Source organism: Gadus macrocephalus, chromosome 10 (genome assembly GCF_031168955.1).
Source record: "Gadus macrocephalus chromosome 10, ASM3116895v1".
In the NCBI taxonomy this organism is placed as follows: Eukaryota; Metazoa; Chordata; class Actinopteri; order Gadiformes; family Gadidae; genus Gadus; species Gadus macrocephalus.
In genome coordinates this window covers 663,222-680,253 of record NC_082391.1, presented here as the reverse complement: position 1 = coordinate 680,253, position 17,032 = coordinate 663,222, and the positions used below count along the sequence as shown (strand labels likewise).

At 51.2% G+C, this 17,032-nt stretch overlaps 1 protein-coding gene across 4 annotated transcripts; it reads left to right on the top strand.

Moving 5' to 3' along the window:
* pcdh12 (protocadherin 12) lies at window positions 1–15,018 on the top strand. Of its 4 annotated transcripts, none has more exons than XM_060063819.1 (5): window positions 13–285; window positions 477–3,444; window positions 7,298–7,386; window positions 9,969–10,111; window positions 13,808–15,018. In XM_060063819.1, the coding sequence occupies exons 2-5, from the start codon at window positions 538–540 to the stop codon at window positions 14,206–14,208; spliced, it is 3,540 nt and encodes a 1,179-aa protein (XP_059919802.1). In that variant the 5' UTR covers window positions 13–285; window positions 477–537; the 3' UTR covers window positions 14,209–15,018. The 4 variants fall into 4 exon arrangements, with proteins under 4 accessions (XP_059919804.1, XP_059919803.1, XP_059919802.1 ...); XM_060063817.1 differs by having other exon boundaries at window positions 18–285; window positions 7,295–7,386; XM_060063821.1 differs by lacking the exons at window positions 9,969–10,111; window positions 13,808–15,018 and adding an exon at window positions 8,130–8,621 and having other exon boundaries at window positions 1–285.
* The last annotated feature ends 2,014 nt before the right edge of the window (window positions 15,019–17,032 follow it).

Here is a 17,032-nt window from a genome sequence, read left to right as displayed (position 1 = left end):
CACACTCCAGAACTGTCTGGGCAACCGATCAGTTTCCCCGGGTCGCGCTGCTCTGCACCACGGAGGGTACACACACACTTTAATCATTTGCATACTCCAGCTCCCCCTCCCGAGCTCTGATTGGCCGGGGGGGCGGCGGCCTGGCGTGGAATCCAGCTTCCAAACTTTCCCAGTTAGATCCCAACTCTTGTGTTGAGCGTGGAGACGGAGCGGGAGGGACTCTTAATGATATGTTCTGTGTAATCACCGTGGGGTTGGACTGAAGGATATCTTTCCAATACAGAGGTAACTTTTTGTTGTTTGTTTATCTTTTCATTTTGAGAGATGGGATTGAATAGAAGATACTTAGTTAGATCTTAATTTGCTATTCTGACATTTGTGTACACACGTTTATATTGTTTTGACATGCTTTAAAACATCATGAAAAGATTAATTTAAATTTAGTTTGTAACAGTTTTCAAATCTTATTTTCAAAGTCGATCCCGGAGATGTGTGAATAGCTCTCGGACCGTCGGAGCCGTGACCTCTTGTTCGGCCATGCTGCCGGTTCTACTGCTGCTGGCCCTGGGCCTTGGTTCCGAGGCCCACTCCCCGTCCGACCCGGCCACCTCCACCATCCTGTACCGGTTGTGGGAGGAGCAGCCGGCCGGCACGCGGGTGGGCCGGCTGCTGGACGACCTGCGTCAGCGCGGCTTCAGCGGTCCGATGGACCACTTCCAGGTGGTGGAGCACGGGGAAGCCCTTCCCTTCTCCGTCAGCGGCCGGGACGGGGAGGTGACGACCCTCAGTTGGCTGGACCGCGAGAGGCTGTGTCGCGGGGCGGACCTCTGCGAGCTGGGCTTCAGTGTCCTGTACAAGAAGGGTGGCGCCATGGACTTCCTGCGAGTGCGTGTGGAGGTGATGGATCTGAACGACCACAGCCCCGCCTTCTCTGAAGAACTGCAGGAAGTGGAGATCTCGGAGACCGCCAGCCTCCAGATGAGGATCCCCCTGGACAGGGCGGTGGACCCCGACGCCGGCCCCAACGGGCTCCAGACCTACTCGCTGTCCGACAATCAGCACTTTGCCCTTGAGGTGAGGGTGGGGCCGGGCGGCTCCAAACAAGCTGAGTTGGTGGTCATTAAGGAGCTGGACAGAGAGGCGCAGGCCACCTTTGAGCTAACCCTGACGGCCTGGGATGAAGGCGTCCCACCCCGGTCTGGGACTACAAGGGTCCGAGTTAATATACTGGACTCCAATGACAACAGCCCCGTCTTTGAGGACTGCAAACCCGTCGTAGAGCTTGCCGAGAACACGGTGCATGGTACCATCGTGGTCAACGTGAAGGCCACAGATCCGGACCAGGGGGCCAACGGGGAGGTCGAGTACTCCCTGAGCAAGCACGCCCCGCCTGAGGTGCAGAAGCTCTTTGACGTTGATCAAGAAACCGGGTCTGTGACCCTGAAAGGACCCCTGGACTACGAGGCCAGGCGTTCTTTTGAAGTGGACATACAGGCTCGTGATCGAGGACCCAACGCCATCCCTTCCCACTGTAAGCTTCAGATCAAGCTGATGGACATCAACGATAATGCACCGAGAATTCACATCACTTGGACTCCTCCGGACTCCCCCGTCGCGACGGTCCGTGAGGGAGCACCTCGGGACACCTTCCTGGCCTTGGTGATGGTGTCCGACGCTGATTCAGGGGACAACGGCAAAGTAAATGCCTTCATCCAGGAAGGATCAGGGCCCTTCCATCTGAAAAAGATCCATGGGGACAACTACATGATTGTCACCAACGGCAGCCTCGATAGAGAGAAGCACATGCAGTATAACATCAGTCTCCTTGCCAAGGATCATGGAGACCCGCGACTGTCTTGCGTGAAACACCTCACCGTCAATGTTCAGGATGAGAATGACAACCCGCCTGTCTTCACTCAACCCGTCTACAGAGCCTCTTTCCAGGAGAACAACGTGATTGGATACATGGCCCTCCAAGTGGAGGCCCATGATGTCGACATGGAGCTTAGTGGAAGGGTGTCCTACTCCATGCGGGAGTCAAACGAGCTGGGATCGTCAACGGCATACTTCTCCGTCCACCGGACCAGTGGCACGGTCAGCGTACAGAAGTCGCTGGACTACGAGGATTCGGCCCACTACTCCTTTATCGTGGAGGCCGTGGACCAGGGCTATCCTCCGCTCACCAGCACTGCCACGGTCAACATCGACATCGAAGACATCAACGACAACTACCCCATCATCAAAGAGCCCATGGCCATAAACGGGGTGGCGTATTTAAGCGTGCCTGTTAACGCAGACAAGGGCGAGATTGTGATCGAACTTGGCGATGAAGGGGCTGAAGGTTCCACCACCTCTCCCATCAGTCCACCAGCCAGAGAAGGGGTGGTAGGGTTCCTGGCTACAGTCCTCAAGGCGGAAGATCCAGATTCTGGGCCAAATGGTGATCTCGCTTTCCTCATTGCCGATGGAAATCCCGATGGATTATTCTGGCTGGATAACACCACGGGCCAGCTCTTCGTGAACACCACCAATGCCACCGAGCTGATTGGGAAGACGTTTACAGTGGGCGTGGCCGTGTCAGACATGGGTACTCCTGGATTGGTAACCAAGGCGACCCTGGAGGTGAGCTTCATCAACCTGAAAGACCACCTCAGGAACTCGGGGGCCGGCAACCGCAGGCAACTCAGCTTCACCATGATGATCGCCATCTGCCTCGGGGCGACCTGCCTCCTGCTAATGCTAGCCATCGCTCTGGTGACCACGTTCTGCCGCCCCGAGAAACGGGACAACCGGGCCTACAACTGTCGGGAGGCGGAGTCAACCTACACCCGCCACCCGCGTCGCCCGCAGAAGAACATCAGGAAGTCGGACATCCAGCTGATTCCCGTCATCCGGGGCCGAAAAGACGACCCGTCGGAGGGCGACGGCGAGGCCCAGCCCCTCGGCCCGGCCCCCGCGGCGCCCGAGGAGCCGCAGACGGAGCGACAGTACAGCATGGCGCCGTCGGCCAACAACACCAGCCTCCGCTCTCTGACCTACCTCAACGCGGACTCCTCCCCGCCGCCCTCCTCCTACGCCCGAACGCTCCGCAAACCGGGAGGCTTCGAGTTGGACGGAACCCTCCCCCGCACGCCGGCCACTCCGTACCGCACGCTGCGGCGGGCCAGGAACCCGTCCTCCTCCACCTCCTCGCTGTCGCACGGCGGCACCCTGAGGCGCCCCGGGCGCTCGGAGGGGGCGGGGCCGGGGGAGGGCGAGGAGGAGGAGGGGGCGGGGCCGGCGTCGTGCTCTAGCTCCACGGCGACCCTGCGCCGGCCGAAGGCCCTCGAGGGCGGGGGGAGGCGGGAGGCGGAGCATCAGCGCATGCTCAGGAACCTGGTGCGCCTCTCCATGGCCGCCTTCGGGGACAACATCGAGCTCTCTGCCGCTTCGCCGGAGGTCCAGGTAGGACACCTTATCTGTACTGATACACCGTGTAGTGTTATATTATGTGTTTTATGGTTACATATTGTTAGTCTCTGTGTGTGTGTGTGTGTGTGTGTGTGTGTGTGTGTGTGTGTGTGTGTGTGTGTTCAGTAAGTTTACTCAGGTGTTTTTGTGTCAGAGAGTAATCCTCCATCCCTGCAAAGATCAGATATCGGGTTGAGGCTACAGCGGTCAGACGATGAGCTGTGATGTGTAAGCTAACACAGAGGCACAGCTAAACTCTTCTAAAGCTTCCTCAGAGAGCAGCACTTCCTCCTGCTATTAGATGTGGACATGCACATACACACACGTTTGCTAACACACACACACACACACACACACACACACACACACACACACACACACACACACACACACACACACACACACACACACACACACACACACACACACACACACACACACACACTCACACACATACAAATATACACCCTTTATTCCCAGAGCTAAAATAAGCTGATTAAAAACTGATGATTGATTCAATCATGTCCTTTAGTTTATGCCTTTTGAAGTTTATTTAATCGGGTCATAATGGGGACAGAGATAGACCAACGGACCGAACGACCACTCCTTTTTCGCCACAACATAAGTAGTCAAATGCTCAACCGACTATAGACACTTCATCCTCTATCTACCAGAGACAGCCAGTAGGAGCATAGGCTCTCCGGGGCTGGCCACACCAAACACACGTCTCTCCTTCAGGCCCCCGTTCAGAGGGCCCAGGGTCAACCGCCTCATGTGAGGGCAATCAGGAGACCAGGAAGGCACCGCCCTCCACCACCACCACCACCTCACCTCCACCCTCCCTCTCCCCCACACCCAACTACTCTCACACAATCTCACTCTCACCCTGTCTGCAATCAAGCCCCCCCCCCACTCAGCTCCAGCTCCCAGTTGGCTGAATGTCTGGAGGACTGGAGGTTCCTCTCTAGGGACTCATGAGGAAGAGGCCAACAAATAGTTGGAATGGAGCCCACATACATATATACAACCACATACACATGTATGCATATACAGGCACACACACACACACACACACACACACACACACACACACACACACACACACACACACACACACACACACACACACACACACACACACACACACACACACACACACACACACACACACACACACATTAATACATAAGCCCACACACACATTTGGCCGTCTTCCTGAGCACCTCAGCAAGAGGAAACAGAAAAGAATAGCCTGTTACGCACAAACCCCTTCCTGTCATAGCTAAAGTACACACACACACGCACGCACATGCACGCGCGCACTCGCACACGCACACAAATAAACGGCACAGACACACACGCAGTGCGTTGCTTTCCCCTGACTCTCCTGCCTTCCCCTCCGGTCAATACTTCCTGTCTCGCTGGCCGTGCGCGGTGACAGCCCAGCGCCGTCAGCACAAAGCATTATGGGTCGTCGTCCCCCCCGCCCCCCCGTCAGCCGGGCCACAAGACTGAGAGACACGGCAGCGCGCGGTTCTCACACTGACACCCTGTAGTTATTGACTCTACACCTGCCTCTGTTAGCACAGAACACACACAATCACACACACACACACACACACACACACACATACGTACATACGGCCAGATTTCCATATGGACGTATGTACATGCGTATGTATATGTGTGTGTGTATATGTGTGTGTGCGCACAAACGCACTAATATACATACACACGTTCCCACAAACACGCACACACACACATACACACACATACACATCCACACGCACGCGCACGCACAAACACATATGTGCATGTAGACACACACACACACACAGACACACCCATACAAACACACACTCACACACACGTATGCACACACACACACACACACACACACACACACACACACACACACACACACACACACACACACACACACACACACTCACTCTGGCTGACACTAATGATCTAAACAACCCTAATGGGGGTTTGCTCGGAGGTTCACCGTGGCTCGGTACTTAAGGGGGGTTGTTTAAACAGGCGGTGTTGGCATGAGGGGTTAGTTTGGCACATTAAAGGTGGTGGAGGCCATTAGTGTCTGTCAGTCGTGTGGCGTCACGGCAGGGGGGCGGCGGAGTGAGGCTGAACGGAGCATTACGTCAACAGACACACACCGGAGAACCAACCACCTGTCTTATCACTCAAGCTCCCGGGGAGCCATCAATCAACGCCTGTCAATCAGGGGGAGGAGGAGGAGGGGTGGATTTGGACTGAGCGAAGTTGGAAATAGAATACTTTGGATTGTTTTGAAGTGAACTGAACTGGATTGATCCAAAATTGAAAGAACTATTTATTTATGTTTCCTCTAATCAATACTTTTGTATTTAAATTCTCCTCTCCCTTCCTGTCTCCCCTTTCCCCCCCTTTCCTCTCCTCCCTACCTCCTCTCTCCACCTCCCCCCTGCCCCTCTCCGCCTCTCCTCCTCTCCTCCTCCTCCTCTCCTCCTCATCTGCACCTCCTCTCCTCCTCCTCCTCTCCTCCTCATCTGCACCTCCTCTCCTCCTCCTCTTCTCCTCCTCTTCTCCTCCTCCTCTCCTCCTCATCTGCCCCTCCTCTCCTCCTCTTCTCCTCCTCTTCTCCTCCTCCTCTCCTCCTCCTCATCTGCCCCTCCTCTCCTCCTCCTCTTCTCCTCCTCCTCTTCTCCTCCTCAATCTGCCCCTCCTCTCCTCCTCCTCTTCTTCTCCTCCTCTTCTCCTCCTCCTCTCCTCTCCTCCTCCTCTTCTCCTCCTCAATCTGCCCCTCCTCTCCTCCTCCTCTTCTTCTCCTCCTCCTCTCCTCTCCTCCTCCTCCTCCTCTCCTCCTCCTCATCTGCCCCTCCTCTCCTTCTCCTCCTCCTCATCTGCCCCTCCTCTCCTCCTCCTCCTCTTCTCCTTCTCCTCTCCTCCTCCTCCTCCTCCTCCTCCTCTCCTCCTCATCTGCCCCTCCTCTCCTCCTCCTCTCCTCTCCTCTTCTCCTCCTCCTCCTCTCCTCTCCTCCTCTTCTCCTCCTCCTCCTCTTCTCCTTCTCCTCTCCTCCTCCTCCTCTCCTCCTCAATCTGCCCCTCCTCTCCTCCTCCTCCTCCCCTCCTCCTCTCCTCCTCCTCATCTGCCCCTCCTCTCCTCCTCCTCCTCCTCCTCCTCTCCTCCTCCTCTTCTCCTCCTCCTCCTCCTCTCCCCTCCTCTTCTCCTTCTCCTCTCCTCCTCCTCCTCCTCTTCCTCCTCCTCTCCCCTCCTCTTCTCCTCTCCTCCTCTTCTCCTTCTCCTCTCCTCCTCCTCCTCTTCCCCTCCTCCTCTCCTCCTCCTCATCTGCCCCTCCTCTCCTCCTCCTCCTCCTCTCCTCCTCTTCTCCTCCTCCTCTTCTCCTTCTCCTCTCCTCCTCCTCCTCCTCCTCTCCTCTCCTCTTCTCCTCCTCCTCTCCTCTCCTCCTCTTCTCCTCCTCCTCCTCTTCTCCTCCTCCTCTCCTCCTCCTCCTCCTCTCCTCCTCCTCCTCTCCTCCTCATCTGCCCCTCCTCTCCTTCTCCTCCTCCTCATCTGCCCCTCCTCTCCTCCTCCTCTTCTCCTCCTCCTCTTCTCCTTCTCCTCTCCTCCTCCTCCTCCTCCTCCTCCTCCTCCTCCTCTCCTCCTCATCTGCCCCTCCTCTCCCCTCCTCTCCTCCTCCTCTCCTCTTCTCCTCCTCCTCCTCCTCCTCCTCCTCCTCCTCCTCCTCCTCCTCCTCCTCTCCTCTTCTCCTCCTCTCCTCCTCCTCTTCTCCTCCTCCTCCTCCTCTCCTCCTCATCTGCCCCTCCTCTTCCCCTCCTCCCAGCAGATCTCCCAGCTCCTCTCCCTCCTCCACCAAGGACAGCTGCAGCCCAGGCCAAATTTCCGTGGCAACAAGTACTCTCACCGTGCCGGCAGGTAAACGAACAAACTTCATTCAAAGAAATAAACTACAAACATGGGCAAGTGGCGTTCTTTTGTCCTCTTCGGAGACACCTTCGGCTATAAGAGGTAATTGTTCTCACAGATCCCAACGATGCGGACAGCCCCACCCTCTTCCTAATATTCATAATACTGCGAGTGCAGGGGCTTTCATCAGTGGGCACAAAGGCTCGATCAGCATTGTGTTCTCATACCTCGTGATAGATACATTATTTAACATATCATTTTCACATTAACTATTTGAGATTTCCACTTTAAGTAAACGTCAACACAAGAAAAAAACATAAAATATAAAATAATATGAAGCATTGAGTATGCATTGGTCAAATGTAGAAAACACAAATTTTAAACTGCACACATTTAATAATAATTCTTACTTGATTATGAATGGGTTGATTGTAAAGGCTTTCTTGATGAGAAAATGTGAATTATTGTTATTTACTTAAATGTTACCAATTATTTAAATTGTTGCCTGTAGTTAAGCTGGCGCATTGCATCACAACAGTTCTTGCCCATACACAAACCAACAATCATACCAATCAAACAACATACAGCAATTGAAATGCCCACCATAGCCCGGCAGGCATTTCAGTTGCTGTGTGTTGCTAGGTTTGTCTCCAGGAGGAACAAAGAATAGTGGCAAAACACATCCTTGCTTCCTTCTTTCTTCCTTTCTTGATCTTTTCTTTTCACTAAATGCTGCTTCTCCTCCTTCCTAGCTCTCCTGATCAAAACCTAAGTTTCTCTGACAGCCTGACCTTCAGTACAAACCGCTGGCAGACAGCCCTCTCTCTCTCCCTACATCCCGCTCTCTCTCTCTTCCTCTCCCTCTACGATCCACGCCAAGAAGCAACGTCGGTTGGATTAAAATAGTCACAGGTGAAAGACTCATCTTGCAAAGACAATTAAGACAGGCGAGAAAAACCAAAACAACACAACAGACACTCGTGACGCCAGAGGAACTGAGTGAAGTTTGTTTTGCAAACAGGAAGTAGCTCAACTCCCGGCGGAAATGAGCCACATGAATCCAAGACGAGCACACGTGTGAGTGTGTTTGTGAGTGTGTATGTCTGTGTGTGGTGCCTGGTACCTGGATTTGTTTGTGCCAGCGCCCGTTCGGTTTTTGTTCCTCTATCTTGGAGTGTTTGTGTATGTGTGTTTGAATATGCATATTTGACTCTAATTATATCCCGGCTGACTGTAATTCCATATACTGTCTTGCTTGCCTTCCTGTCTCCATTTTGGGTTGTGTATGTCTGTGTGTGTGCGTGTGTGTGTATGTGTTTGTGTGTGCGTATTTCTGTGTGTGTGTGTGTGTGTGTGTGTGTGTGTGTGTGTGTGTGTGTGTCTGTGCTTGTTTGTGCGTGTGTGTGTGTGTGTGTGTGTGTGTGTGTGTGTGTGTGTGTGTGTGTGTGTGTGTGTGTGTGTGTGTGTGTGTGTGTGTGTGCATATTTCTGTGTGTCTGTGTGTCTGTGCTTGTGTGTGCGTGCGTGTGTGTGTGTGTGTGTGTGTGAGTGTGTGTATGTGTTTGTGTGTGTGTGTGACTGTTCAGGGGTTTGGCTTGAGTCATGGCTCCCTTCGGGGTAATCGTACACATGTGTCACCTCCTGCCTTCACCTGTTAGTGACCTCACATGCAGCCTCTTGTTACAACCTGCCACCAAGCCTGGGGACGTGTGTGTGTGTGTGTATCGACAACGACACCACTGGTAGCAAAACGCTACAATACACCGCACTGTTTTATTAACACAAGTGCCTCAATCGTTCTCTGGTTCCTACGTTTTAAACAGAAATAAACTAAATAAATATCCCATGTTCATGAGCGTCAGAGAGAGTCAGAGTCTCAGAGACAGATCCAAGCCCCACAACCCTGCTGTATGAGGCCCTGGGCGTTGCTCCTGGAGGTGATGCTGTATGAGGCCCTGGGCGTTGCTCCTGGAGGTAGGGCTGTATGAGGCCCTGGGCGTTGCTCCTGGAGGTGATGCTGTATGAGGCCCTGGGCGTTGCTCCTGGAGGTGATGCTGTATGAGGCCCTGGGCGTTGCTCCTGGAGGTAGGGCTGTATGAGGCCCTGGGCGTTGCTCCTGGAGGTGATGCTGTATGAGGCCCTGGGCGTTGCTCCTGGAGGTGATGCTGTATGAGGCCCTGGGCGTTGCTCCTGGAGGTAGGGCTGTATGAGGCCCTGGGCGTTGCTCCTGGAGGTGATGCTGTATGAGGCCCTGGGCGTTGCTCCTGGAGGTGATGCTGTATGAGGCCCTGGGCGTTGCTCCTGGAGGTAGGGCTGTATGAGGCCCTGGGCGTTGCTCCTGGAGGTAGGGCTGTATGAGGCCCTGGGCGTTGCTCCTGGAGGTGATGCTGTATGAGGCCCTGGGCGTTGCTCCTGGAGGTGATGCTGTATGAGGCCCTGGGCGTTGCTCCTGGAGGTGATGCTGTATGAGGCCCTGGGCGTTGCTCCTGGAGGTAGGGCTGTATGAGGCCCTGGGCGTTGCTCCTGGAGGTGATGCTGTACGAGGCCCTGGGCGTTGCTCAGTGCTCTTCCTGTGTGTTCGTCTGGCCGTAGATACGGAGGTCCGGACTGCCAGGACTGGCAGAGCACCAAGGACAGCGGGCACGGGGAGAGCGAGGCCGGCGACGTGGACTGGGAGGCCGGGAGGGACTCCCCCGACCAGGAGGAAGGCTCCTGCACACACATCCACACTACTGGTATGTACCACACACCCCTACACACATCCACACTACAGGTATGTACCACACACCCCTACACACATCCACACTACTGGTATGTACCACACACCCCTACACACATCCACACTACAGGTATGTTACACACATCCACACTACTGGTACAGTACCACACACCCCTACACACATCCACACGACTGGTACAGTACCACACACATCCACACATATCCACACCACTGGTACGATATATACACAACACTTCACACATCCACACTGCTGGTACAATATTACACACATTCACACTACTGGTATACTACACAACACTTTACTATCCCCATTACTGTTAGATACTGCACAACACACCATTACTGGTACAATACAACACACCACACACAGGCATACACGTGTATATATACACACGTATATATACATGTGTGCCTGTGTAGTTATGCGTATGTGTCCTTTTGTGTAACATGTATGTATGTGGCTTTGTGTATATAAATGTGGACGTAGAGATATGCACGTTTATGTTCTGCCTTTGTGTTGTTGCGTGTCTGTGTGTAGCTGTGTGTGTGTGTTTCCTGCTGTTGTGGTGAGAGCGGCATACCGAGGGCGGTTCTTTGTTGGGAGATAAAAGCTGTGCGGCGAGAGACCCTGGGCGAGGGACGGGGGCTTTCTGCTCTCCCTGCCTGGGACCGGCTCATGTTCCCTCGTCTCTCAACAGACACCAGAGCGCTGTGTGTGGGTGGGGGGGGGGCAGGCCGTGTGTGTGTGTGTGTGTGTGTGTGTGTGTGTGTGTGTGTGTGTGTGTGTGTGTGTGTGTGTGTGTGTGTGTGTGTGTGTGTGTGTGTGTGTGTGTGTGTGTGTGTGTGTGTGTGTGTGAGTGGAGGTAAATGTGTGTGTGCAGCGGTAATATATAGACAAACGTATTCATGTGTGGCTAGATTTGTGTGTGTGTGTGTGTGTGTGTTTATTTATATATATATATAAAATATATGGGTGTGTTTGTGGTTGGTTGGTGTATATGTGTGTGTTTGTTTGTGTGTGTATATATATGGGTGTGTGTGTGGTTGGTATGTGTGTGTGTGTGTGTGTGTGTGGTTGGTATGTGTGTGTATACATATATATATATGGGTGTGTTTGTGGTTGGTTGGTGTATATGTGTGTGTTTGTTTGTGTGTGTATATATATGGGTGTGTGTGTGTGTGTGTGTGTGGTTGGTATGTGTGTGTGTGTGTATACATATATATATGGGTGTGTTTGTGGCTGGTTAGTGTGTGTGTGTGTGTGTATGTGTGTGTCATGTGTGAGTCACCTCTGACCTGCAGGTTTAACTGTCACTGTACAGACCCTGCAGACTAGACTGTCACAGGAATCTGTGAGAAGAGCAATCGTTTCTCATCCTCTTTTCTTCCCTCCACTCAGCCGTCTCTCCTATTCTCTTCTCATCTTTCTCTCCTCTTCTCCTAACCACTATAGTTACTCTATGATAACTTGACCCAGTAGCTTTATCACGTCTACATCCCCGCATGTTACCGTGATGGACACATGTACAGTAAACATACATGTCACAGACCAGAGTCGGCTGGAAGGTAACTGTTAGTGTGTGATGGAAATGGAGCCCATGTGGGAGGTGGGAGGTGAGAGTGTTTGTGAAAAGGAGACCGGGATAGAGAGAGACTCGAAGGTGAGGGTATGTGAGAGAGAGTGATAAAGTAGTGTAGATGACGGGGTGAGTTGTCATGGTGTTCTAGTTTTCCAACGTGTCTGGTGTCGGGAGATGCTTTGATCCAGCGAGGCTGGAACCTGTCTCTAACAGGTCTGTTAGAAACAGGTTACATACATACATACATATGTGTGTATGAGAAGGCTGTAATGCCCTGTGTGATATCTGTATCGACATATATGTATCAGTTAAGTGCATGAAAGTATGTGTTTGTCTGTAGGCTGTTATCCACTTTGGAATCTGGATCTGTGTTTGTGTGCTGTGTGTGTGTGTGTGTGTGTGTGTGTGTGTGTGTGTGTGTGTGTGTGTGTGTGTGTGTGTGTGTGTGTGTGTGTGTGTGTGTGTGTGTGTGTGTGTGTGTGTGTGTGTGTGTGTGTGTGTGTGTGTAGGCTGTAATGCGCTTTGTGTGGCCGTGTTGAGATGAAAGGCTGCCTGATGAGCTTGACTCCGGAGCTCTGAGAGCCGCCCTCTAATCACTTTAGACCTCTGAGACACAGAGAGGAGAAACACGCTGGCAGCGCCACAACACTCACAGCGCCCCTCCTCCAGGGAGATACCGCACATCTGGCGTATCTGGCTGGCTCTCAACCCCGGCCCAGGCACCTATAACGCAAAAGAGGCTGCTTATCGATGAACAAAAGGCATCAAACTCTCTTTTTGTTTCGTATTCATGATGGGGGATGTTGACCTAGTGGTTGGGATTTGTATGACGGCCAGTCTAATGTTCTTGGTTCATACCCCAATGTTCAGGGTTAGGGTTAGGGTTAGGGTAGGCCTAGGGTAGGGTAGGGTCTACAGGTAGGCCTTCGTTAGCCATAAACCTAATCTGCTCTTTGAAGGCTCGAAGGTCTCTTTTTAATTAATGGTTAAACGTTGTATTTTTTACGCATATTTGAACTTTCACTGTTCTCCGGGACAGAATTATTATACTTGTTCTTGCCCTTCGGATAATTCTGGAAGAAGATGAGTGCGTATTTCTGTTCAGTCTTAAAGCGTTCATCTTTTCACTTTATGTCCATTGCCTCTTCACTACTCTGAAATCCATCTGGCTGTCTTTGAGGTTCTGAAATGCCTGGGATGTTTGTGGCGGTGCTCGGAGCGGGGCTGTCGCAGACAGTCGACGTGTGGTGTGTGTGCACGTGGTGTGGCGGGTGTGCACGTGGTGTGGCGGGGCGTGCACGTGGTCTGGCAGGTGTGCACGTGCGGCGAGCGCTCTCCTCCGCGCCCGGCTCCTGGAAACAGTGGGAAGACGAGGAAGGACTTGTTGACAGGGGCAGCCCGATAAAGGTCCCTCTGCTGTTTCCTCTTCCTGTCTGGCTCCCCGCCAAAGAGCCCCATGATCGCCGGCTCTCAGCGGGGCCTTGACCTTGTTCTGCCAGTGTTGAAGCGGTTGGGGGGTGGAGGGGAAGGGAGATTGAGATGAATCCCTGTTCCTGTACACAACTTGATCATATCAGCATGTTTACCTGCATACGGATGCGCGAGAGATTGTTGTGTTTGTTCCGGTGTGCATGAATATGTTTGTGCGTGTGTTTGCCTGCGCGCGTGCAAGGTGACGGGAATACCTCCACCGTGTGTGTGCAACGTGAGTGTTGGCGTATAAACACACAGCTACAAGTGCCCACGTACACGTACCATCTGGTCCTCTGCTGTGTCATCCCTCGCTCTCTGTCTCGTCTCTCTCTCTTTATCAGCTTCTCCTCCATCCTCCTACCCCCCGGACACACCTTTCCTTCACCTCTATCCTCTTAGTCCGTCTCTCTCTACTTCCTCTTTCATTTTGAGTAAAAATCAAATGTCTCTCTCTCACAATTTGTCTCTCGCTCTCTTCCTCAATCAATCGCTCTCTCCTTCCTTATTGTGAGTTTATGGCCCAATCCCATTTCTACCCCTTCCCCCTCCCCCTTGTTTTGAAGGGGTAAGGGGAAGGGGTAAGGGGTAGAAATGGGATTGGGCCTAAATCCCTCGACCTCGTCTCTGTCTCTCTCCAGACGACATCTTCGCTGACCTGGACCCTGCCTGGGTGGCCCGCCTCTCGCTCCCCCTCTCTGCCGATTACCATGACAACATGTTCGTCCCCGGCGCCCCGCCGGCCCCGGACTCCCCTGACACGCCCCCGGGCGGGCTCGACCCCGCCTCCTCCTTCTCCACCTTCGGCAAGACGCCGGAGAAGGACGGCCCCCTGGGCGGGGCCCTGCTGTCGGAGGTCAGCACCCTCTTTGAGATGCTCATGACCCAGAAGGCCGACGCCCAGACAAGCCCCTCCCCCGCACTCCTCTACAGGCTGTCGGCCGCCTACCGCCGCTCGATGGGGCTCGACGGCGGCGGCGGCGGCGGGAGGGGCGCTGCAGGCGCTGCCGGGGAGCCGTCGTCAGGGTTCAGCTACCACTAGACTAGACGCCGCCCAGAAACCTCAAGGGAAGTGGCACATATATGTCCTGTATGTCTGACTACGGCGGCGGCCTGGTAGCATTCTAGCTAACTGGCTGTGGCTGCGTTAACGCATCACAAGATGGCCGCCGGCATCCACAACTGTAAATATTCAACTTTTTCATTTTTTGCTAGAATGTGAGATGTTTAGATGAATGAGTGAGGACCTCCTGTGATGAAGGGTGGAATGTGGGTCATCTGCATCATGTGACCAGGTTTCTTTGACCTCCTATGTCTTCCGCCCAGAGACGTCTCGAAGATTCTGGAAAAGGGAGAGACAAGGGTTCTTCTGTTATATTCCGTTTTGTATTGTCCGTTAAATAAGGATCTACACGATTTAATAAATGAACTCAGCATAGAGGAAATGTCCCTTTTGTCTGCGGTGAAGTTAAAACTGTTAAAACAACAAAAAATTATAATGGATGTGTTCTGTTCCATATATGTGTTCTGTTCCAATATAGGCCTACTGATGGATTGGGAGGTTCATTTAAGGGATTTATTTTTCTGTTAAAATGGGCCAAGCTAATTTTTTAGGATGTTTTCAATGTCCTATTTCTCTATGTATAAAAAAATAAGCACTTTGTAAATTCATTGTGTATACATTCTGGAAATGATTTAACTGAATATGTTTGTTGTGATCATTTGTTTGTATGCCTACGCCGTTTTTCCTTAAAACGCACGAGAGAATTACAAAAAAGAACTGCAGAGAAAATATTACGACTGGCAACGACGAATTTATGAAAATAAATATTCCTTCATGCTTTGAACCTTATTAGTGTTGGCAGTTCATAAACATTAGACATGTTCTGGTCATCAGTTCTCTGTTCATAATTTCTAATGGACAAATTGAAAACGATAATTAACTCAAATATGAAGAATAAAGTTGCAGCAATTCAGTTAACCCGTCAGAAATTAAAAACTACACCAAATAAGAATTACTTTGAGAACAGCACCATCTTCTGGCAGAAAATGTTAATATTTACAACAAGGCTCTTGGTTTTAAAGGAGGCCAAAACCTCAACACCATTGGCAGATAAGTTGAGAACATGAGTTCTGAAAGATTTAAACAGCATTATATTTCCTGTTAAAAATACATTTAATTCAGGTTTACTTTATTTCTTTGATTTTATTCACACTATGTTTTTTTTTCTCACTGAATCTATTTAGTTCCTCTATCCCATTGTTTCACTCTATTTTCTAATTATCTCATTTTTCTTTGTCTCCATTTCCTCATCCTCCAGCTTTTCTTTCATTCTCTTTTCTTGATTTCCTCTTCATTCCATTTTTGATGTCTCTCCTCTTTCAAAGTTGTAGTACCCTCCATAGTTTTCTCTTAAGGTTTTCTCAATTTCCATATTTTTCTCTCACTCTCTTTTAGATGTTCTCATCCTCCCAGTCTTTTCCCCCTTCCCCTCTTTAGATTTTCTGGATTGCTCCATAATTTTTCACTCACAATATCTTAATGTTGTCATTCTCCATAGTTTCTCTCACATTCTTTTTCAGATTTATCGTTCCCTCCATCTTTTTCCCTCTTCCTGGATGTCATTCAGACCGGAATCTTGGAATGCGGATCATTGTGAGACATTCTGATTGGCTGATTAAGGTAGTTTGACGCTGAACATTAAACCACCAAACCAACAATTCAATATATTCAAGAATATTACATTAGCATGTTAAAAAAGTGTTTAGTTGGTCAGGGTTAAGCTAGATTCACAGTGCTACCCACTACAGCTTGTTTGCGAAGATCCATGTCAAGACTTATCCTTGGAGAGCTGACTGCATTCTGACTCCCACAGCAGGGTTAATTTATGATTATGATGAATTATGAATATTATTACATTTTATCTTCAAACATCTAGCTCTATGACCTATACGTCATTGCCGAGTTGAATTAAGACACCATTTGCTAATGCTGCGTAGGTGTATCTCAACAATGTGTGGTGTTGCGTGTTAATGCTGAACATGCAAGTGAACTTCTGTTGCATGTGTCTTGTCTGTAGGCTTATTTAGTGTTTATCTGTGAGCGTTTATAGTGTGTGTGTGTGTGTGTGTGTGTGTGTGTGTGTGTGTGTGTGTGTGTGTGTGTGTGTGTGTGTGTGTGTGTGTGTGTGTGTGTGTGTGTGTGTGTGTGTGCGTGTGTGTGTGTGTGTGTGTGTGTGTGTGCGTGTGTGTTTGTATGACTTGAGGTGCGGGGGCGTGATGAATTAAAAAGACACTGTAGATTAAAAGTAATGAGCGGCGCACAGCGCTGAGGTCATGTCAAGGCGATTAACAGCGACAGCACGTCAGATGAGGGCTTCTTATCATTTGTGAAGTCATTAATAAAATATTTAACGATTTTCATTTCGAAAAAAGAAAAACCAGAGGGAGACGAATAATAGTTGTGAAGCGACCTCTCCGATCTGCTCCAGTCACGGTGGAGCACCGACTAGGCTGGCAAACCGTCCCTAATTGCAGAAGCCATTAGTGATCTTTCATTCTCCCTTAATGACAGGTCCAGCGGTGACGTCTCTAGACATCCATTGTTCTCTCTGTCTTTGTGTGCGCTTTTACATTTTTTCTTTTACTTGCCAGGCGTCAGATAGATGACTGAAAACGCTGCGGTGCAAAGAGGAGGAGGCGGAGGAGGAGGTGGGTGGAGGAGATGAGAGTTTCATATCCTCTCTGAAGATAACTATCGGAAATGGCTTTTACGCGGCTCAAAATGCTCATCAAAGTTCTGTGAGGCAGTTTTATTTGCACAGGACTTGATTTATGTTTCTCTTGCGTCTGGAATCAAGGCGTCG